The sequence below is a fragment of the Populus nigra genome, chromosome 4, assembly GCF_951802175.1.
Source record: "Populus nigra chromosome 4, ddPopNigr1.1, whole genome shotgun sequence".
Lineage (NCBI taxonomy): Eukaryota > Viridiplantae > Streptophyta > Magnoliopsida > Malpighiales > Salicaceae > Populus > Populus nigra.
This window is the reverse complement of record NC_084855.1, coordinates 5,209,790-5,232,941: the sequence shown is the minus strand read 5'-3', so window position 1 is coordinate 5,232,941 and position 23,152 is coordinate 5,209,790. Positions and strand designations below refer to the sequence as shown.

Sequence of the window (23,152 nt, the reverse complement as noted above, 5' to 3'; positions counted from 1 at the left end):
TAGAGCAACCGATTATATTGTGCTACTGATTACCTTATTTATAGCAGCGTAATAAGATGACATTTAAATAATTGTGTTATTAATATTTAAAAATATAAAAAAGAATAAGAAAAAAGTATCACAACCCTTACATTTTCTCGTAGGCATTTGTTCCAAGATTTGCACAAATGAATATTTGTTTGTTTGTTTATTGTATTTTGAAGGCTTTTATTATTTCATCAGCGAAATTTTTTTATTAATCATGCTATTAAAAATGATGCGATTTCTTGAAGTTTTATTATATGTGGTCGACTAATTAAACTGTATTATTTTTTAAATTATATTAATTTATATATAAATTTTTTTTATAATATTTATAAATTTAAATTTTTTTAAATAATTAAAAATTTATATAATTATTAATTTTAAAACACGAGATAGATGAAAGCTCGTAGAATACATACATTAAAATAATAATAATAATAATAAAAACCCTCAAAGAATTGCCGTCCCATAAAAATTAGAAAGCAATCAAAGGGCCACTTTTGAGCGGGGCCGTCATCACACCATTGATTAACATCAAACACATGGCACCACACGAGCCGCTTAACCTCTTCCCGTACGTTTCTCCTTCTTTCTTTAGAATCCTTTTGTCTCTATAAATGCACCTCCCCTCCAAAGCTTCAGCTGTTAGCAGAGCTCACAGAGAGAAAAAGAAAATCACAGCTAAAAAACGTATATCACTGACACCCTTCAAAATTTCTTTTATTTGTGTCCCTCTTGACTTTTGGTATTGAAAGACTCTATTTTTCTCTCATAGAATCTGCTAGTAATGTGAGTTAAAGATTGTTTTTTAATGATCATTTAGTTGTGTCTTGTTAATGATTCTTAATCAATGTTTCTTTTGTTATGCCTTCATGATTTTAATACGGTTTTTGACATGGGTTTTGTTTTTTTTTTTTTTTTTGTCGTCTTACTAAAATTTTCTTCTTTTCTCTCGTAACCTCCTCAACTGTATTGATGACAGAAAACAGAAGCAAGAAACAAACAAACTTTTCCACGTGAAATGGCAGGGGAAGCGAAAGGGAGGAGGGAAGACTTGAACTTGTATTCTGAGAAGCCGATGATGCTTGCTTTTGATGGTGGAAAGAGTGGGATTGGTGCAGGAGGTGTGGAAATCGAAGGCTTGGTGATCACTGAGTGGAAAGATATCCCTATGGAGCTGTTGTTAAGGATCGTTTCTCTTGTTGATGATAGGACCTTGATTATGGCTTCCGGGGTTTGCAGTGGATGGAGGGATGCTATTTGCTCGGGACTCACCCATCTGTGTCTCTCTTGGTATAACCTTTCTTCCTCTGTCTTTAATAATCAATATGTTGTTCAAGCTGATTGTAATTCTTTTGGGATTTTTGTTTTATTTAAGCTGTATCGATTGTATATAAAATTGTTCTTATCTCTTAATCCGACCCAGGTGATCATGCCTTTTGAGTTATTGAAGTGTTTCTTACTTAAGAGTTTGTATGTGGTTTTTAAACAGAGCAATTTGTCCCGGATTGCCATCTTCTCCGAGGCCATGATCGAAAACATTGCTGATTGGTTACAGAAAGTAACATGGAAACATGCTATCTTTGCAAACTTGTAACCCTAATTCAGTGTTAATGTCACGTGCTGTAATCAGTTCTCATCATGGTAGTTTTTGATTTTTTTTACGGGTAAATGAGTGATATACATAGACAATCAGAAATCCATTTGCTTGTTTGCGAGGGGAATGTTAAAAGATTTGGTTGAGTTTGCTCTGCATCAAGATTTTAGATTTGTTGTGTATAATTCCTAAAGTATTTCTAATCAACATTCAAGACCTTTTGAAAAGTAACCTTTTAGAAATTGTTCCGGCTTATTATCAGGTCTTATTTTGTTGACCAATCTGTTCTGAATTTATTCTTCTTCATCATTGACAACGATAACATCTTGCATCAGTTCTTTTCTTCAGGTGCAAAAACAACATGAACAACTTGGTTCTATCTCTTGCTCCTAAATTTACAAAACTGCAAACTCTTGTGCTGCGCCAAGATAAACCACAACTCGAGGATAATGCTGTTGAGACTATTGCAAGTTACTGTCATGATCTGCAGGACCTGGATCTCAGCAAAAGCTTTAAGCTTAGTGATCTCTCCTTGTATGCATTAGCTCACGGTTTTCCCAATCTTACCAAACTCAACATCAGTGGTTGTACGGCATTCAGTGATGTTTCTCTAGAGTATCTGACACAATTTTGCCGAAAATTAAAAAATTTGAATCTCTGTGGATGTGTGAATGGTGCAACTGACCGTGCGTTGCAGGTTTATGCTTGTAACTATTATATATATATTTTTTCCATCTGCCACTGAATGAGTTATATGGCTTACAAGTTTGGTAAACAATCTGCAGGCTATTGGACGCAACTGCAGTCAGTTGCAATCTTTGAATCTGGGATGGTGTGAGAATGTGAGTGATGTCGGAGTAATGAGTCTAGCATGCGGATGTCCTGATCTCAGAACCCTTGACTTGTGTGGTTGTGTCTGTATAACAGGTATTTTCAAATTTGGGGATGATTTTGCATCATTTCACAAGATGTTCTTACATTATTACTTAACCAAAATGTATTTGTTAATTGTCATAAGGCGCAAAATTCCACTGAACTATCGAATGGGCAAGAGACTTAGAAACAATGCAATCCCAAGAATTCTCATGGCCTGATCTATTATATTTGCAATCTTATGACTTTTTCCGTAGTACTGGACGGTGCCCCTTTTTGGTAAGAGTATGAAATTGAGAAAGGTGATTCATTTGTAACAATATTAAACTGACCCCGCAACCTGTTAATTTGGCGTGAAAGGTATACTGCCAGTTTGAATTTGAGAGCAGATGTTATTTTCATGCTAAGGTTGTTTTGGTATTTTGATTATGATGATGACTGATGGAATATTCACAATTTTTCTGCAGATGATAGCGTGATTGCTTTGGCAGACAGGTGTCCCCGTCTTAGATCCCTCTGTCTGTACTACTGCCGGAACATCACAGATAGAGCAATGTATTCCCTTGTCCACAACCGGGTGAAGAACAAGCCTGCAATGTGGGAATCAATGAAAGGCAGGTATGATGAGGAAGGATTAAAGAGTCTCAACATCAGTCAGTGCACGGCAATCACACCTCCTGCTGTTCAGGCTCTATGTGACTCGTTCCCTGCACTTCATACCTGCTCAGGGAGGCATTCCCTCGTTATGAGTGGCTGTTCGAACCTAACTTCCGTGCATTGTGCCTGTGCTGTCCAAGCACACACCACACCGCAAGTTCTATTCCTCATCCGGCACATTGAGCCGCACACGCAGTTCTGAATTTAAAGCAACTATGCATGTGAACCTGTAAAGGTAGAACCATGCCCTTGTAAATATGTGGTTGTGTTTAAGAGTTGACAATGTGGATGCACATGGGCAGCCCATTCATTGTTGCGAATATGGTCTGTAAGTAAAGCTATGGACTTTTATCTGCTCTTTGGTTGAGCAGGTATGTTGGCTCCAAGTTTATTGGTCAAATGTGTGTATTGGTTGCTTATGATTTATTATGACAATCATAAACCTACCTTCATGTGATAATCAATCAAAATCATTGGCTATATGCCTAAGTGCTTAATATGATCTACCAAGGGGCACGCTTTCTTGAGAATCTTAAAGGTTGTATCCGTTTCCTCGAATATGTGATGTACTTCAGACTTTTTAGCAGAAAATATTGTCACGCGAAAACTCCGTAAAAGGTCACAAATAAAAAGAACAAGAATTTGACTGATCATCCTATGTATTCTCTTTTTATTAGCGTTTGAGGATGTTTAAGCGTCTCGGAAGCCATTCGGCATTTAGGTTTTTTCTTGCTGGCGGTGGTGCTTCCTGCGTTTCATTAGACCTGCTTCGACCCAAATCAAGAACCTTTCCAGCCCAAGCTGTCATGTTCAGCTTTTGGAACTGCCTCCTAATGCCAGCGAGTTATTGTAGGTATTGCTTCATTTCGCTCTCAAAACGACTGGGGGGAAAATCAATCAAGAAACCCTAGTTATTTCTCTTGTCGTTTACCTGTCGCTAGGAGGACAATTGGAGCCATGTCACCTCATCTTTTCCTTTTCTGATGGCTGCTAGTGCGATGAATGCAAAGCACATAAAATGCCCCACCTCGCAGCATTGTTGGACTCATCATTCGAAGACGGCTTGAACTAGGAAAAAGTGCTCAGTGCATTTCTGAAAAGAGCCCTTCCTATTCTATCAGAATTGACAAATATAGTTCCAATCAAATGGATAGTCAGTTCTATATGAGAGATTACGATCAATGTGATTTGTTCTCTCTTTAAACAAATACGCACACAATATAAAATATAAATATAGCTTGTCCCAATCTATGATTAAAAGGAGGAAAACACTGTGTTACAGCCTCAGAGTCAGCCTTTGGCATGTACATTCTTGTGCATCATTTGCTTTTGTACACGATCTCTTCATCATCCACATCAAATGCTGGATTGCACAGGCATCTGAATAGTCTGCCAATACCCTGCCAAAGCAAAAGATTACACTAATGACATTTTTCTCCTGGAATCAATTTACTATTAAATTCAGAATGATTTTCCTGGAATGCAGGTCATAAGAATTATGCTCTCATCGGGCATAAATTTAGAGCTAAGAAGAGAAAAGAAGATGCAGTCGAAACACGAATGCAACTGATGTATTAGCTCTAAATGGTATTACAACATGCCTGAGTAAGTAGAGGAGTTCGATAGGATAATGCCCTTGGTGAATCTTCTTCACTACTGCTATCATCATCATCGTCATCAGTTTCAACAGAGCTTTTTCCCTTTGATGTTGCACCATTTCTTGATTGCCTTTCCTGCTGAATATTTTTTATAAAGCAACATCAAGTCCAAAATTATCAATTTTTCCGAAAAAATGTTCATGGAATTACAAAGACAATATTGTGTAGTGATTATGATAAGTAATCCACCTGAAAGATCCTCCCAAGATTTTTCAATGCCAGAGCACGGGCTTTAAGCTCTTCTTTTCTAACATTATTTTCTTTTAGGACCTGCAAAAAAAAAATATGAGAAGAATATTATGGAAGACCTTTTTTTTTCAAGCAGTTGAAAAAATAGGTAGCTACTAGGGAGGAAATGCATTCCCAATTCATCTCTGTTTTTCTCCAACAAAAACTTAAACAACTCAAAATAAACTAGATTTCCTAAATTCTACCCTGAAATGGAAGGTTAAACAAGAGTTAGAATATAAAAAGAAATAGTTCGTGAATAACTCCTCCTTGTGAAACAGAGAAGATAACCAAGGTTTTCTTGAGTTGAAATGGAGAGCCTCACCATTTGGCACACATGTATCACCGTAATTTCAATGTCCACTACATTCAGTTTCCATAACGAGTTCATCAATGTGTCTTTGTTTGAAAGTAAATGTGATTCAACATCATTTCCAGGGCCGCTTCCATCCATTTTAAATTGGCGGCGCATATCTTCTTGAAGCTGTAGTAACTGAAAGGCACCTGGATTTGCTTTCCATATTTAGTTAGGTAAGCTTACTTGTACACAGATACCCACAAACAATGCTATTACTGGAGGCAGAGATGTGGGTATGGGGTGCTGATGTCTCATACCTTTTGCTGCTGTAATCTGTGACTTCCAGAAATGTCCTTTATTGCGAACCCACTCTGCCAAAAATGGCACCCCAAGATAAATTGCTTTCTTCCCGAGCTCTTGTGCCGCTTGTCTTGAATATATGTAGCCAATAGTATGTAATATATCCACTCCAAAAGCTGTATCTTTCAGTCAAACGAAAAATTAAGCTACGCTGCGGAGTTTTCTAACCATAGAAAACAATCAAATTGCAGATGTATCAAGAAAAGGAAGGATGGCAGAGTTCAGTTTAATTTACCTGCATCAGAAAGCCTCTTGGCTTCTGATTCTGCACGCCTTAAGAATCCAACTCTGTCACCTTGAGCATATTGGTTAAGAAAATCTTTCAGAAATCTTGCTAGCTTTTCTTCTCTTTCTTTTTGGACAGCCTTCAATGAATAATCACAAACCGGAAACAAAAGGTGCAGGTTAGTCTAAATAATCAATACATCATAGCTTATCAAAAACAGAAACGAAAAACACATAATAGGGTTATGTAGGGATAGACATGTTATAACAAGCTACACACTGCATACTTCCAGCATGTGTGATAACAGGGACAGAAATTCTAAGCCACCGCTACTTTTGCAGAACTTCAAAGCTGAAACATTTAGTAGGATAAGGGTAAAAAACACAGGTAGACGTCGAAGTCAAAATACATGGTACTCTGCTATTCGTGAAATTACAGAGGAAAATACAATGGGAACGGCCAAACCAACTGGAGTTTCCTTGGTGGAGTGAAATACTACAGTGTAAGCTCTATATGAGTGTGATGATATTACCTGCTATTGCATAATTGAGTTTAAATGTACTTACAGGACTGCTTACTTCTTAAGCACAAGACTTCATGAACTTGGTGAAATTCCATACCTTCAATTTCTCATGTACTTTATCAGGATTCCCACTTTCACTAGCTAATTCAGAAGAAGCCATTGATGTCACAGACAGATGTCCTACGTAGTCCTCAAATAGTTCACTCCCAAACAGAAGAGCGAATACAGCAGTGGGGTCAAGCATGGTTTCCCTGAGAAATAGGATATCAAATTATTTGAAGGAGAAGATACCATACTGGGAAGACGAAGACAGCTATATTCAAATGGAAATCTACATCTTAATGACGCATCAAATCCATTATGCAAGTAAAAATAGATATTTACATGCCCAAATTGAAGATCAAACTGCACTCGCTAAAAAGTATTCAGTGAAAAATGAACGAGCCATTATTTGAAAAGGGTTTTGCTACAGTGAGTAATATATAGTATTGACCAGAAAACTGTCTCAGTTGATCATTCTGCATTTTTCAAGCCAAGACATCTATGGTGTATATTTTCAAGCAAACCTCAGGGACTAGAATCATCTTTAAACAGGATTAGAGCAAATTACAAAAGAAAAAAAAAAAACCTTGATATGCAATACTTTCCATTTCGATCATATGCGTCTCTTTGCACTGGATCACTCAGAACTTGATAAGCTTCACCTAAAACCTGCCAAAGTTAAAATGGTTTAAACCCTTGTAGTTTCCAATCAATAATTTGTGACTAGATTCTCTATGCTTGTTATGTGAAATTGTGTTCTGGAAAATTAGACACTCCACATTTACTAGGTGTACACGTGAAACACACTACCAATATAATAATGGATATAGCAATAGAAAGACGACTCCTGACACCCTCATCCCTATTTGCATTTTCCTTGCACTTGCCTAATTATTTTAAGAAACGAATCGGACATTTGATAAGGAAAAAGATGTGGTCTATGTCTGTGCTGAAGGGATAAATAACCATCATAACCGGGTAGACTTGCCTGAAATCTCTCTGCAGCCTGTGGATCATCTGGATTTTTGTCTGGATGAACTTGCCTGGCCTGTAAAATATAATATCTCTCTCTCTTATAGTTAGCCATGGTGAAAAGAACAAAAACTCTTACAGAGTTACAATATAAAATCCTGAGGAAAAACAATTTGGACGCAAAGAAGCTCAGCATTTTTTACTTTTTGAAAGGCACCAGGTTCCATTAGAAAGAAATCAAAATTTTCGTTACTTTTTAAACTCAATTTAGATTATAATTCACTCTTTACCAGTCTAAGTAAAAGCAACCTGGATATGTTTCTTAAATCAAATTCAACACAGAGAAACCAAAACTAAAACACTAAATTTTGTATTTCAGGCATCACTAGTAGCCATATAACCCTGCTAACTACATTCGGTAACACAGCGTCAAACAATATAGGTCCTCTCTAAGTGATCAAACCTTAAGATAATAAGCTTTGCGAATCTCCTCCTCTGAAGCAGATGGGCTGACACCAAGAACATCATAGTACTCACTTTCCTTCACCATCGCTGATTGTGTCTATAGAGCAAGAAAGTGAAATGATGAACTGGAGCTTCTTCTCCAAGGAGTTGGAGAGTCAGAAATGTTTTGGGAAATGAAAAGATGATAGGAAAAGAGATGAGAATATAGGAAAAGTGACTTGAGTGTGAGAGAGATGGCCATATTAAGGAGAGCCCCACTAGCTTCTATCGCCTTTCCAGTTCTTCACTGCAATAAACAAATACCTGGAACTGCCTTTTCGCGGGAGCAAAACAGTATTTTAACTGTCACCAAGGTGGCGCATATGATTTTCATTGATTTCAGGTCAGAGAGCTGTCGTTGGGCTTGAGCTAGTGTTTAGAGGGCTCGTCCATGGGTGGGCTTGATGAAGGTGGTCCCTCTTTTGGGTAGTGGGGCTCACTGTTAGGTTTAGTTTCGATCCAAGTTGTTAAAGGTGGGCTCTATGATCTAGCCCCAGAAGGAGATTGGGTGGACCTACTCGAAAGGGAAGGTCTCCTGAATGATCTTCCCTCGTTCTGCTTCGTAAGAATGTTATATACAACGAATAAAGGAAAGATTTCTTCAAAAATAAAATAATGATGATAAAGAAAGGTTGCTTTTGGGGATTGAGCATCATGAGAAGGAACGTGGTATGTGGTGGCTCCACGACACAAAAGAAAAGCACCAGTCAAGCTACAGCATCTGCATTTTTATGGGGTTGCCGTTAAACTGCTTTTTTATTAAATTTTAATTTTTTAAAAATTAATTTTTATATTGTTTTGATATATTAATATCAAAAATTAATTTACAAAACAAAAAAAATCATATTATTTTAATATATTTTTAAATAAAAAATACTTTAAAAATCAACTTCTACCATACTCATAAATAAATACAGCAAAAGCAGCGGTCCATTGAGATAGGGCTGGCAGGGCCTATACTCCGACTAGATGTTTGTGTCTGAGTGCGGTGCCGTTTAGAAGGAAAACTGGTTGGCAAAAACCGAAAATACAAAAGGAAAGGTCCTACCGGGAGTCGAACCCAGGTCGCTGGATTCAAAGTCCAGAGTGCTAACCACTACACCATAGAACCATTTATGTCTTGAATATTACACTTCATATATTTATAACATTATTCTTCTTAAGGGAACCAAATATGTGAATCTTTAATTTGGAGCCACTGTATCAAACTATCGATCCCTCTTTTCAGAAAGGGTTGTGGCAATCAGCAAAAAAAATTTTTGGTGTTTTGCCAATGTGATCAAATTCTTTCACAGGCGTCCTATTCAAATTTTCCAGATGCCACTTTCAAGGTATTATTCGCTGGATTATACATGTACAAAATTTTGTTTTCGCACATGCAGTGAAGGAAATTTTGTTGGGCTTTTTTCTCTTTATTGTACTTCACCGCAAAAGACACTCTCTAGTTACTGTACCCAAGGCATATTGCTTTTCCTTTTTGCGAAATATACTGGTTTTGTAGGAGATTTGTGGTTGCAGACATAATCATTCCTTTCCCCAGCTGCACACCTTCTTTCGTTGTGTTATTATTATACCTTCTTAAAGCGATTTCGATGTACTGCAGGATCTACGAAGAAAACCCCCAGTTACTTGCAACCTATTCTCACGGCATAGATACTCTGCAATTTAGCCTAACAAGAGATATCCATGAAGAACTTGGAATTGATAAGTGACTAATACCATGCCAAAAGTGTACACCAGCATCACTTGATCTGTAAAGCCGAGATAGTGAGATCCCAATATACCACTCCAAATATATATATGAACATCCTAAGAGATGTTCTGGAGTTCCTTAAGAGGTCAAAATGTTTGTTTGGTGAACAACATGTGGAAGATTTAGGTCACACCATCTCATCAAATGGTATTGTTACTGATCCTAAGAAGACAGAGGCTATTAGAAAATAGTCAATTCCACAATCAGTCAAAGAATTGAGAGGGTTTCTAGGGCTGGTAGGATACTATTGTAAATTCTTTAGAGGACTTGGAATTATAAGCAAACCTCTAATATATTTGCTAAAGAAGGAAAATTGAAGTTGGGACCAGAAATCTTAAGAGACTTTTAATCATTTGAAGGTTGCCTTGTGTCAAGCTCCTGTTTTTGCATTACTAAATTTCAAATATACCATTATAAAGGGGTATTGTTACTGATAACATATTGGTAAAGCGAAAGGAGAAGAATCAGTGGTAAGAAGCAGTGTGGGAAGTAGCGGATTGGAAGAATACCTTACACGTCAGTTGGAATCAAGTGCTTATTAGTCTGTTAATTAGTTGTAATCAGTTGGCCATCTTAATGAGAATGACTGTCATAGAAAAGACTGCACATTTAGATGCGAGCATTTGCCCCGCGCACATTTAGACTAGCTTTATGATTCTGTGCCCAAAAGCATCACCATCTACCCCTTAGCTCATCTGTTAGCAGGAATTCAAGTGTAGGTATTTGTTGCTTCGCTACTGCTGACTGCTGTGCATTGTTTTCTACAGTCACCATGACCGGATTAACCAGCCATGTTCACCATTGAATTATCCGGGCTTTCATTCTCCACCTGAAAAGTTGGTGTTAATAAAATGTCTTTTTAACACTCATTTTTCATACAAACTCCTCGACGAAGGATTTGTGTGTTTTTGGATTGTTGAATTTCAAGTGAAAGAAGCAGAGGTCACCAAGTAGGATTCAGTTCTTGAGGCGTGTCAACAAATTTCATGGATGACTTGACCTCTGCTCCTTCTCCTTGTCTCTTTTCTCAATTTCTTTTTGTATACGTTTCATAATTTCGTGAGAAACCGTGTTTGTAGTTTTATTTTGCTAATTTCATGGCTATTTTGGTAATTAATTGGCCAGCTGTTTCATACGATTGAAATAATTTTTGCATTTGTAATAAATATCAGATCCATTTTCTAGAGTATTGATTCAGCTTTGAAAAAATACCCAACTATAAAAAAGATACTTGAATAGCCCCTGTCACTATATTGCATTCTGCCCTGCTAAGCGCGAAGTCCTCTTGGAATAATTAAGAACTCCCTGACAAGGTCAATTTCTGACGTTAAGGTAGCTTACAGCAAGAAACCCACAACAGAGCCAGACGTGTACTAATACATCAATAAAGATAATCAACTAGAAAATTCAGCCGCTAGCCTGTAACAGTGTTCGACTAATCTAGACGAATGGCTAAAAAATACGCTGGTAGAAACTTTTTTCTTTCTGTCTACGATGCTACTTAATGGCTATTAAATCAACAAAATAAGCAGACGGGCTAAACTATTTGATCATGGGTATAAATATAAGGTTGTCATCACTGTGATAACTTTGGATCTTGATGTGCCTGCTCATGAGTTCTCAAATCGGATGACGACGACAAATCGGATGGTGACACAGGTGACCAATCAAATCGGACGACAACGCAGGTAATGTTGTCAGTGCTCCCACGTGCATAAGCTTCTTGTATTAGTTTTCTTGAAGCTGCTTCTGCATCTGTTATATCTTGCACTAGTGCTACTGCATCCTGGAAGCAAATAAAAGCTAGCACGTTAACAAGCTACATTCAACTAAAATGGACTTATAATTGTGCAGGGTAGTTATCTCGATCCAGCCAGTACTAAACCAGAAAACATGTTTTCAAGCTTCCATGACAGTAAATATAGATTTACTACTAATTTAAACATCCTACTGCCAGAATTCGTGATTTTCACAAATCCTAACTGAATTTCCCATAATAAGAGGCTATTCTAAAAGGGAAGCAAACCTTTTGACAGACAGAAAGCATCCTCGCCAACACTGTCACAAGCTTACCAGTCTATACCTAGTTTCAAACTTCGATGGTTTGGGCAGATGTAATCCTCCAGAAATACAATCCTAGAGTAACTTTCTCTAGAATGGCAGACTGTATCATACATTAAGTGCATGCCTCTTGAATAAAGATCTAGCAGGTACTACATCATCCATAACACTCAGATGAAATAAACTGCCCATTTTATTGATTTCAAACTTCAAAATCATCATTCCCTCTATGAATTTTCAATGATAAAAAATTCTGTACTTGTTATTAACAGTTCAGCCAAATTTCCACCATCAATAAGAGATTGATTTGGGGTCCAACTCTGAGTCTAATGGTTCCTTGGGTACCATAAATTAGGACAAAGGAGGCAAGAAAGAGTGGGCAAGTGGGAACAAATAGAAAGGGCACATTTTTCCTTTATGCTCTCAGGACATCCAGGAGGAGGAAAAGAACCAATTACTGCCAAGATCCACTCTCATCAACTGGAGACAAAGGATATCTCGTCCCAGCCATTCAACACTAGTAACCCTCTGTGCATGTGCATGTGCCTAGCCCCACCCACTCCCCCAACGCCCCCACTCCTGAGCTTTTGGATACAAATAATATTATTCTTCATGCTTAGTACTGACATCAACAATTTTCAATGCTAGGAAAGACTTCAGAAGATTTTGCACAATCCTTTAAGAGCAGAAAAGCCTGACCTTATTTGTTAGGACATTCCATAGCCCATCGCTTGCAACAATTATAAATTCTACACCATCAATTTCTTCTTCCTAAACATTGGAACAGGAACGATCATGAGTGATGTGGAATTAAACAAGAAAAGCAAATAGACATGTGATAATAGTGAAGTCCAGTTTCCCTGCTATATTTCCCTTCCATATTTCCACAACAAATAAAATGGCAACAAGATCACACATAAAAACAGTATGAACAAGCATATGATTATTTTTGCTCCCCAAAACTACCTGAATTTCTGGCTCAGCAACAACATATGGCTTAAGTAGCTTATCCCCAAATGCACGAGAAACAGCAAGCACGCCACCCACTCGCCATGTTCCTAGAAATTTTAGCAACATGTTAAGAGATATTTATCATAAAACTTTTGGCCAGTACTTCATCAAACCTATATCATAATATCAAGCATAAAAATAAATTAGTGGCATATAATAGAATCATTTGCCTTCCCTACACGCCAGCACCAGCAAAGCTCTCCCAACTTGCACCCATAATGGAAAATGGTTCCAAAATCTAATTTTTAAAAATTAGATCAAGAAAAGGCCTACTGTACCCACATTCAAGAAAAATAAATGAACAAGGCCAGCACATTAAAAGAGCTTGAAATTATGTTTCTACATGTAAAAGCAAGAGCAGACACAGCAAAAGCCTACAAGTCAACTTAATATTAAACCTTGTTAAAAAACTCTGGAAAGTTTTCGAGTTAATTTATAGAAGAAATTAATCAAGCAAAGCAGAGTTTTGGCAGTTCATCTCCAGTCTCCGAGAAATTAATGAGATTGTTAGAAATCTAAGTTTGCTTAGCTGAAAAGGCATCCACAGGCTGAAATGGCAATATCCATGGTGAAATTCATTTTGCACAAGTATACAACAAATGCAGATGAAGGAACAATAAAGGAATACATATTTCTCAAGATGATCAAGTTTCACCTGCCCACACAACGAAACCTCCAGCCTCTTCGATCCTTTGGCGTTCATCAGATCTATCAGGTTTATGATCAATAGACAATGGAATAGCTACAAATAAAATATAATAAAAGTCATACAATATACAAATACAATTCATAAATGTAATTCTTAACTACCCTTTATCTAATAAAACTCTTGAAATTACAAGGAAACTTTGGAACTCTTTCCTTAAAGAGACCTCGTAAAAGCACTTTTCTGACCTGGTATCATTATTCTTCAACCTATGTTTACTCGTGTATAAATAACCAGTTTCCGTAATTCTTAATTCTATTTCATGCCATTTTATACTACATCCCTTTTTCACTAAGAATTTACGATGCCATAAGAATACTTAGACTATCACCACTTATAATTCAGTCTTGACAGAGAAATGAGCCACCTGAACCAGCTCTACAGGCAACAACTCGAGAATCGCCAACATTAGCAACAAGCAACCGGTCCCCTAGAAGAACAGCAGTTGACGCAGTTGACCCAGCATCTTTTTGATGGGCCTTTTCTTCATGGAGGTATTCTGCATCAGTCTGCCTAAATGCTTCAACTGCAACAAAATACTAGGTATCAACATCAGTCAACATTGCACTCATTCAATACAAACACAATTCCATACCAATTGCTGTCTTTGTGTCTCTGATAAAATCAGGGTGGCTGCTTAAATTCTTGAAAAGGTTATTTTTCAGATATTCTGCAGTTCTAGCACCTCCATGGCCTAAATAAGACACCATGAGTGAGTACCCGTTAAGTTTAAAACACACTCTTAATTTGATGAATTTAAGGAAATGAAGAGCTGAGGCAAATACCATCAAAAACACCGAAGAAGGCAACCATTTGACCATCAACTTCAGAAATACTTGTCTCATAGAAATCCTCCATGGAAGCTCTTTTACCCTTAAAACTCGAATATCCATAACTAAATTGACCACCTCCGCTTCCATTAAGAAAGCTGCAAACCATAACAATAACTGACTTGTAAAAATATTTACTTCAATTTTGATAATCTAATACTTAATATTTCGGATCGAACCAAAAACAAGTTCAAAATCCAAAACTATAAGAGCAAAATAGAAAAAGCAACATAAAAATAAATTTTTTTAAGAAAAAAAAAACAAATAAACCTGATGCCGCCGCCGCTGAAAAGGGCATCGGGATCTCTACCAGAGATCATAATAGTATTTGAGCTTAGAGAAGTTGATTCTGATTGTGATTGGTGATGTGGTGGTGGAGAAGGTAGTGGAGGCTGGGCGTCGACGTCATCCCCGACTGGGGAAGGAGGAGAAGTGGAGTCCGTCAGGTTGATTGGCTGGAAACTTGGAATAGTTGACTTATAAGAAAAGTAAAGGCAGATGATGGTACTGTGGTAGAGTGGCGTATGGATGATTTTAAGTTGAAGAAGAATATTTAATTCTATTTATTAGTAATTAAAGAAAATGCTACTTCTTCGTTCAACCAGGTATTTTATTAAATTGTTTCCTAGGATAGTGAGTGTAACAGTTGTGGTGGTGGTTTGTTAAAGTATTTATAAATATATTAAAAAAATTAAAAATATATTTTTTATTTCAATGTATTAAAATAATTTAAAAATATAAAAAATTAATTTAAAATGTAAATAAATAAAAGTTTCCACAAATATTTTTTAACAACAAAAACAAACACTTATTAATTGATTGCATTAACCAAAAATTAAGACATGGAGGAAGGGAAGATGTTGTACTCTTAAACTCAAAATACTATTTTTTGACAAATTTGTTCCATATTCAAAAAATTATTGGGCTAGGATTAGAGGGCAAGATGGTGTTTGATTATTATTCAATGTTATTTTCAAATTATTTGGGATAGATTAGTTTTTTAACTTTTTTTTAAACAGTTAAATTACTTAAATATCCAAAGAACAAGAAAATAATGGGTTAAGTTTGGGGGCTTTTACATTTTTTTTAATTTTTTTAATTAAAGTTGAATTGCTTCATCACCTCGTATTTAAAATTAACAACACCATCTTTAAATGATGTTTTGGTGTTTTCATCATGGTTTTCCAACAGGTAGACAACCTCCATACCCTTCTAGCGATGCTTGCAAGGTTGTCCGATCATCAAATATCTCTTTTTACGACAATGTTTATAAATTCTTGATATCATCTTTATAATGGAGGGGCAAATATACCAAACACGTTTATTTCCTTAACATTTATCATTTTTTCTTTTTATTCTTTTTTTCTACCCATCTCGAATTATGTACCAGCCCCTTTAAAATTCTAGGCTAGTCCTTTTAATTTTTTTCCTTAACATTTGGTTTATATCATTTTGATTACTATTTATTTTATTTTAAATAATCTATAAAAAAAATTCTTTTTAATTTCACCCCCTTCATTTTTTTTATCTTTCAAATTTGATTTTCATTCTTTTTATTGCTATTTTTTTTTAAGATCGTTTTTCATATATATTTTTTACAATTTCATCCTCATTGGATTGTTTTTCCTATCAAATTTAATCATCGTTTTTTTTATTGTGTTTTTTTATCTTGACATGTTTTTTAAATTGATATTTTTTTATGATTTAATTCTTTAACGTTAAATTAGTTGGGAGTTAAACTTCTTGATTGAACCCGAATTCAGGATTTCACGAGTTATAAATTTTAGAGATTCGACCAGATTTAGGAGGTTCGCGTCAAGTTTGTTTGGTTTTTTATTTTCCTTCATTTAAGCTTTTTTTTTCATTTTTATCTTTCAATATTTATTAAATTAGAGATCAAGTTCCATTCTTTTTATTTATATGCTTTCTGAAAAAACATTTGTTGGTATTGAAAATGACCCTAATTATCTCGGGTCTTTTTATTTGTCTTTCTTTATTGAGTTTTTTTGGCCAATTCTTTAAACTAATATTTAAAAAAAAATTATGAAATTAATATTCTTTTTTAATTTCATCCACCTTTAATTTTTTTTTAATCTTTTAAATTCAGTCTCTATTTTTTTATTGCTATTTTTTTTATGTGAGATAATTTTTTTTTTTGTTTTTTACAATTTCATCCTTCTTAAGTTTTTTTTTCTTATCAAATTTGATCTCTATTTTTATTATTATTATTTTAATTTTTTACAGATTTTTAAATTGATATTTTTTTAAATTCCATCATTTGATATCAGATTGATTATGAATCGAGTTTTATAGACTAACCCATGGTTGAAAGGTTCGTCCAGATTTGTTTGTTTTTTTTTCCTTTTTTTAAACTCATTTTTTTAAAAGTTTCATCTTACAATATTTATTCAATTAAAGATTGGGCTCAATTATTTTTATTTATTTGCTTTCTGTAGGATTTTTTACTAATTTTAAAAATGACACAGGTTTTCTCGGGTTTTTTTTATTTTTTTTTATTTTTCTTTGTTGGGTTTACTTTGACTAACCAACATTAAATTGATTAGGAATTGAACTTCTTGATTCAGTCAGTGTTTAAGATTTAATGGGTTGTGAGTTCGAGATTTTAACCCAGATTTAGAAAATTCACTCGAGTTTGCTTGGTTTATTTTTTTTCCTTTTTTAAAGCTTATGTTTTTCAATTTTATCATTAATCATTTATATAGTTGGTGATCAAGCTTATTTTTATCTTTCTTTTATGCGATGTTTTTATGAATGTCCATGAATTAATTATTTCAATTAATTTTGTGTTGCGTTAAATTGATGTTAGGTTATCGAATTAGAGATTTTTTGTGTATTGTTGGAATCAGATAATAATATAATTAACTACTCTTGATGATTTAATACAAGAGAGTATGAATGTTGTATTTGCGTAATGAGTTACACGTTCTATTAAATTATTGATAAGTTCATGAATTTAGTATTTACTTTGAATTATATTAATTTGCTATAAATTTGGATTTGATTTAATGCAATTGAGCTTTATGAATTATGTTTAATTATTGGTAAATTTGCTTTAATGTTAAATTTTGAGAATTTGATATGAATTTTGCCAATTAGGGTTAGAGTAATGTAATTTATTTAAAATTACATCTAATAGACCAGAATTTAAATTATTTTTTCTTACATGTCTTATGTATAATTCTTGTATAGGAGAGATTCTGCCCAAATCTTATTAAAATTATAAAATTTTTAACTATTTAAAATCATTAACTAAATTAAAAGTAAGATTAACAAAGTAAATAATAAATCTAAATTTTTTTTTGTTGTATTTAGATGTTGGGAAAATTTGTTATTAGGAGGGGTAGTAGCCTCATTACTAATTTTCTAGCTCAATCAATCAACCGGTTTATCTAGTGATTGGAACCGGTCGACCAGTTCACAACAAAACTATGAGTTTTATGAATCATTTTGTTCTAATATGTTTTATGAATTAAAATATACATGTTTATTCAACTTATAAACTAAAAAACAAACTATAATTAAGATCTCCAAAATTTATTATTCACACATAAGCTTACCTCTGTTTTCCAATTTCTTAACGAACTACTATGAAATGGTAGACCAATTAGTAAGAATTTGACTAAATGACATTAATTATAATCTTATCATGATTGTAAACCACAATAAAATTAATTAATGTTACGGTTCCAACCATGATATTTAGAGCTTATTTGGGATTATAATAGTAATAATAATTTAAAATATTTCGTTTAGAAATATATCAAAGTAAATTTTTTTTGTTTTTTAAAAATAATTTTTATCATCAGTATATTAAAATAATTTAAAAATATTTTTTAAAAAATTCATTTTAAACAGCATTTCCAAATACATCCTTAGTCAAATATTATATTTCTAAACCACAATATCCTAAAAATGTTTATTTCACCAAAACTTTTTACTCCTGTCCATTTATTTGCATTTTATATACTAATTGACCAATTTATCCCTGATAATTTGCACCCCGATAGAGGCTTAACTGAAGTTGAAACAAAATCATAGAAAATAGCCAGTGGCTCAAAATAAAAATAAAATAAAATAAAGAGCATATTCACATTCAACTGATAACTATTTGCAGGCGGCCGAACTGGGAAAAAAAAAAAGGCAAATTTTCTATTGAAGGTTTTATTCATGAAGTTTATACTTTATATCACTGGATGATATGCTCAAGTTCTGCGAGTCTTGTTTCTTCCTTGGAGAATTGTGCACCGAAGAATGAGCTCATGCATTTCTAATATAACCCCATTTTCTTTCTCCTTTATGCTCACAAAATTCTAGCCCTGATTTGCTTCCTTTTAGCTTATTATACTTTGTCCCCAATAGAAGGGGAGCAGGGAATAAAAGAAATTCATGAGAAGTAAAAGGAAAATAAATCTGGTCAAATAATGGAAAGAACATAGATTCAACCAAATAACGTCATTTTTTTTATATAACTAATGTACAGCTTAATGTTGAAGGTTGACGTAAAACACAATATTATATCGAAGAGGACAGGAAAACCAGAGGCTACCCGATAGAGACAGTAGAAAGAGTTCAACTCTGCAATTACCATGAGCAACAACTACTGGTTGTAACATCCTCTGGAGGCTTCTGTTTAAAGATGTTCTTTTTCACACCACTAGAGCCTTCAGCCAACAGACTAGGCGTTTCCAAAATCTGCATATCAACAAAAAACCATCACCACCATTCATGATTAGCATCACGATGGAAGAAAATGCATGCACTGTGCTAAAATATGAAAACACAGGTTGTTTTACCATCCGAAGTTCTACACATAAGTTCCATTTTGAAAGCATGAAATTCTGCCTTCCAATGCTAAGCAAAGCGTGATGGAAAACTCAAAACTTTAAAGCATCATTTTAAAAGAATTAGACAATAATCTATATAAATTTGTACCAGAAGAAAAAAGGATCAAATTCACTCAAATGCAACAAGCATGTTTCGTAGATTCTCAATTGAAACAGATAAAAAGTACTTCAAAGTTAAATTAGTAGCAACTGATTGATCAGAAAAGGGAACACACGGGGCAGCAAATGTAATCTTCAAAGTTTCAAATTAAGAAAAGATACAGAACAAACCTAAACTTGTCCCAACCAAAGTAAGTGCTTTAACGGATTACAAAACAAAGAACTACGGGGCAGGTGCTAGATTTCATCTACCTTTAAAACAAGTTCCTCAAAGCATTGCTCCACATTGACTCTAGTTTTTGCACTACATTCAAGGAAGAGGCATCCATATTCCCTAGCAAAGTCAATACCCTCTTTTTTGGTGACAACCCTTTCGCTCTCCTGTAAAATAAAGAAAATGGATTAAATTTTGGTAAAAACATTGAAATGTAAAAACCTTTTGATATGCTACCTATAAAAAAGACACGTGCTTGATGTTGTTGTATCTAAGAAACCTTTGACAAATTATAAGAGAAATTCAGAACCATACATAAAGATGCATGCACGGACAAATGCTTATTACATATATAAATGTGTGTTGTGTGTGTATGTGAACACTTGAAATGATATTGAAACAGTGAAAAGGCTGTGTAAATCCATCCTCATCTAGAAAGAGAAAAGAAAAGAAAAGGGCAAATTCTTATCACACCCTCCATAGTACAAATAATTTGCAGTGCAATTTATACATACCTTATCGACTTTGTTTCCAACAAGCATCTTGATGCAATCCTGATTTGTTGAGTACAAATCAATTTCCTTTGCCCATATTTCAGATAGATTTGTAAATGTTTCTCGTCGTGTTACATCATACACTGTACTTATTCCAAAGACAACAGTATTAAGCAAGAGGAGCGAGATAAGAACAACTGAAACCAAAGCAACAATCTGTCCCATCCAACAATTTGTAGATAGTTCTTTCACAACTATAAGTAAATTATTTATAATCAGTCCCCAAGTAAATGTGATGAATAGATCCAATTACATAGAGAGAATATCAACCATACATTACAGTAGAGTGAAATATCAACTTTTCCCGGATAAGCTTCAAAGAACATTTAAGGGTTGGGCAAGAAAACAAGACAAAACACAAGGGAGGGATAAACAAGATGAAAACACATACCCATAATTATCCCTTGAGCTCCTCTGTAATAAGAACTAGTTAGAGTTCTAAACCTCTCTTGTCCAGCTGCAATATGAAAAAATAGAAAAAATAAGCCTTTATCAACCCAATCAACCAAGCAAAACTAAAGCATTCCCTTCTAACCAGAGGAACTGTTATTCCCTGATCAGAAATTCCTCCAGACCACGATGCATCAACCAATCACGGCCAATCTCTCTATTCTAATGACAACATTATGTAAAAACAAACTCTAACTTAATGGAACATTTAAGTAAACAAACCATTATCAGACAGACAGTTACCTGTGTCCCAGATAGCAAGCTTCAACTTTTTCCCACCTATGGTGACATGCTTTACTTTAAAATCCACACCTACAAATTTACGGGAAAAAATAAATAAATCTTCACTAAAACTAATTTTACAAACAATTGGTCTATATTCCAAAACCCAAAAATATAACATCGATACAAAGACAAGTCGCTGCAAATATAAAAGCAAGAGAGGTTGCCCATTAACTCTGCACATACTCAAAACATATAAAAAAATATAAAACAATACTCAAATTAATGAGAGAAAGAAAAATATAAGCTGACCAATGGTAGGAGAAAGATCCTCAAAATTCTTGGACGTGAAACTCAAAAGCAGAGTACTCTTTCCTACACCAGAATCCCCAATTAACAACAACTTGAACAGGTACTCAAACTCCTGTTGACTCGTCGACGGTACTTCCATTATTCTACAATCCAATCCCCAGATAACATAAGCAAAAAAAAACATCAATGCATAACGTCAAATGAACATTAACAAAATAATTAGACGAAAACATGTGTATATATTTTATAGAATAGACAGAGAGTCGGTACCTGGGAATTGGTGAGGGGAGAAGGTTAGGGTTAGATCTAAGGTGGTTGTTTAATTATAAAAGAGAGAGAGAGAGAGAGAGAAAGGGGAAGGTTGCAGAGAGGCAAAGAAAGCTCTAAAGTCTTCTTCTTCTTCTCCTTTTTTTTTTCTTTTATTATTCAAGTTGTGTGTTGTAATGGCTATTCCCCCCTTTCTTTTTACACCGATTGCTTGCTTACTCTTGCAAGTCAAGGGTAGTGTATTTTATGGTGCTACCAGGAATATGTTCTTACGTTGCACTTAGATTTATAGCCGTTCGATAGAGACGATTGTCTTTACGAAGGCATATCTGATTTCTCGAGCCGCTAACCTTCCTTTTCTTCTCTTTTCTTTTAATGCTATGAATAATAAAAAATTAATTATGTAACCAGTAAGTAGCCTGAGAAATAAAAACCCATGATTATAATTTTGATCCTGCCATATCTGACTTGGGTTTGATTCTCTTGGTTCTAGAATCCACCAGGCTCAGTTTCTACCAGGTGTTTTTTAGTGTTTGTTTTTTTAAAAAAAAAAATTATTTTAAAATATATTAAAATAAAGTGTTTTTAATTTTTTGTATTAAAAAATATTATTTTAAAATTAAAAAAAAACACACACTTAAAGGCAAGTAGAACAGGCACTTTGCACCTGTGTATAAGGATTATTTTTTACGTTTCGAAAATATTTTTAAAAAAATTTAATTTTTTTATTTTTTTAAATTAATATATTTTTAATATTTTTAAATCATTTTGATATATTGATATTAAAAATAATTTTTCAAAAATAAAATAAAATATTATTTTAATATATTTTTAAATAAAAAAATATTTTAACAAATAACTGTAACTATATTTTTAAATATGCTTGATTTTTTATAAAAAAAAAATATATGATTTTTTATACAATAATAAAGCTTATGATTTTTGGATGAACGACACTCACTTTTAAAGAAAAGCATCATTCACATAAAACAATTATGTAAATGTAATTGTAAATTCAAAATCATATTACTCCCAAACACCTATTAACTTGACTTTATTTATGTATAAAGATCAAATCGTAGTGACTCATTCTAAGAATTAATTAGAGCTGCGGGCACAACTAATTTCCAAGCAAAACTTGGAATTTATGTGATGCCATTCCCCTGATCTGCATCCTTTTCTTTCCAATGACATATAATTATTTTAAAATAATCGCTGTTATGTTTTCTTTTTAAAAATATATTTTATATTTAAAAGTTTTTTAAAGTATTTTTATTTAAAAATATATTAAAATAATATATTTTTTATTTTGTATATTAACATATCAAAATGATTAAAAAATACTAAAAAATATTAATTTCAAGTAAAAAATAAAAAAATTAATTTTTTTCAAAATATTTTTAAAACATAAAAAAAATATATACCTTAATCTATACTCGATGAATATTCACTCAAACTTCGACACACTGAAACAACGACTAAAAAGATACAATATTAATGTTTGTGATGTTTGTAATTAACTAAACACTGAAAAGTATTTTTTAATTTATTTTTTATTATACTATCAAATATCAAAAAATAATTTATTTTTTAAAAATTTATTTTAAAAAAAAACTATTTTTCAAGAAATAAACATCTCCTAGACCACAAAATGGATTCCTCTGCATGTGAAGGTAGATGATGGGACACAAATGTAATATTCTGAGGAAATTAAACAGAAGAAAGTGATAGAAGACGATGAATATCTGCATACATAACAGTAGAAAGTTATCGATGCAAACTTTGGAATTAATCATCTGATACCAACAAATATTTACTTGTTTTTGTATTGTGATATGAACTATCG

General features: G+C 33.8%; 3 protein-coding genes and 1 non-coding gene across 10 annotated transcripts; 1 reads left to right on the top strand and 3 right to left on the bottom strand.

Moving 5' to 3' along the window:
- Positions 1 to 556: 556 nt before the first annotated feature.
- LOC133692440 (F-box protein SKP2A-like) lies at positions 557 to 3,648 on the top strand. Of its 3 annotated transcripts, none has more exons than XM_062113391.1 (5): positions 557 to 714; positions 1,007 to 1,317; positions 1,970 to 2,318; positions 2,407 to 2,548; positions 2,962 to 3,648. In XM_062113391.1, the coding sequence occupies exons 2-5, from the start codon at positions 1,046 to 1,048 to the stop codon at positions 3,351 to 3,353; spliced, it is 1,155 nt and encodes a 384-aa protein (XP_061969375.1). In that variant the 5' UTR covers positions 557 to 714; positions 1,007 to 1,045; the 3' UTR covers positions 3,354 to 3,648. The 3 variants fall into 3 exon arrangements, with proteins under 3 accessions (XP_061969375.1, XP_061969374.1, XP_061969376.1); XM_062113390.1 differs by having other exon boundaries at positions 560 to 813; XM_062113392.1 differs by lacking the exon at positions 557 to 714 and having other exon boundaries at positions 1,178 to 1,317; positions 1,957 to 2,318.
- Positions 3,649 to 4,220: 572 nt separating this feature from the next.
- Positions 4,221 to 8,302, bottom strand: LOC133692439 (chaperone protein dnaJ 10-like). Of its 5 annotated transcripts, none has more exons than XM_062113385.1 (10): positions 7,922 to 8,302; positions 7,475 to 7,534; positions 7,073 to 7,155; positions 6,542 to 6,695; positions 5,931 to 6,060; positions 5,653 to 5,817; positions 5,363 to 5,550; positions 4,999 to 5,079; positions 4,753 to 4,884; positions 4,221 to 4,551 (listed from the first exon to the last, which is right to left on the bottom strand). In XM_062113385.1, exons 1-10 carry the CDS (start codon positions 8,006 to 8,008, stop codon positions 4,471 to 4,473), a joined length of 1,161 nt encoding a protein of 386 aa, XP_061969369.1. In that variant the 5' UTR covers positions 8,009 to 8,302; the 3' UTR covers positions 4,221 to 4,470. The 5 variants fall into 5 exon arrangements, with proteins under 5 accessions (XP_061969369.1, XP_061969368.1, XP_061969370.1 ...); XM_062113384.1 differs by having other exon boundaries at positions 4,753 to 4,887; positions 7,922 to 8,300; XM_062113386.1 differs by having other exon boundaries at positions 4,753 to 4,887; positions 5,653 to 5,811; positions 7,922 to 8,300.
- A 699-nt stretch (positions 8,303 to 9,001) lies between these two features.
- TRNAQ-UUG (transfer RNA glutamine (anticodon UUG)) lies at positions 9,002 to 9,073 on the bottom strand. Its single transcript has one exon. It is a non-coding gene; the product is annotated as a tRNA-Gln (tRNA).
- Positions 9,074 to 10,943: 1,870 nt separating this feature from the next.
- LOC133690457 (probable protein phosphatase 2C 11) lies at positions 10,944 to 21,489 on the bottom strand. The gene is made up of 15 exons (XM_062110677.1): positions 21,310 to 21,489; positions 21,040 to 21,182; positions 20,749 to 20,817; positions 20,447 to 20,512; positions 20,017 to 20,138; positions 19,540 to 19,668; positions 18,929 to 19,036; positions 14,594 to 14,886; positions 14,279 to 14,421; positions 14,089 to 14,187; positions 13,861 to 14,019; positions 13,443 to 13,529; positions 12,743 to 12,834; positions 12,476 to 12,547; positions 10,944 to 11,501 (listed from the first exon to the last, which is right to left on the bottom strand). Exons 2-15 carry the CDS (start codon positions 21,176 to 21,178, stop codon positions 11,292 to 11,294), a joined length of 1,788 nt encoding a protein of 595 aa, XP_061966661.1. The 5' UTR covers positions 21,179 to 21,182; positions 21,310 to 21,489; the 3' UTR covers positions 10,944 to 11,291.
- Between the last annotated feature and the right edge of the window lie 1,663 nt (positions 21,490 to 23,152).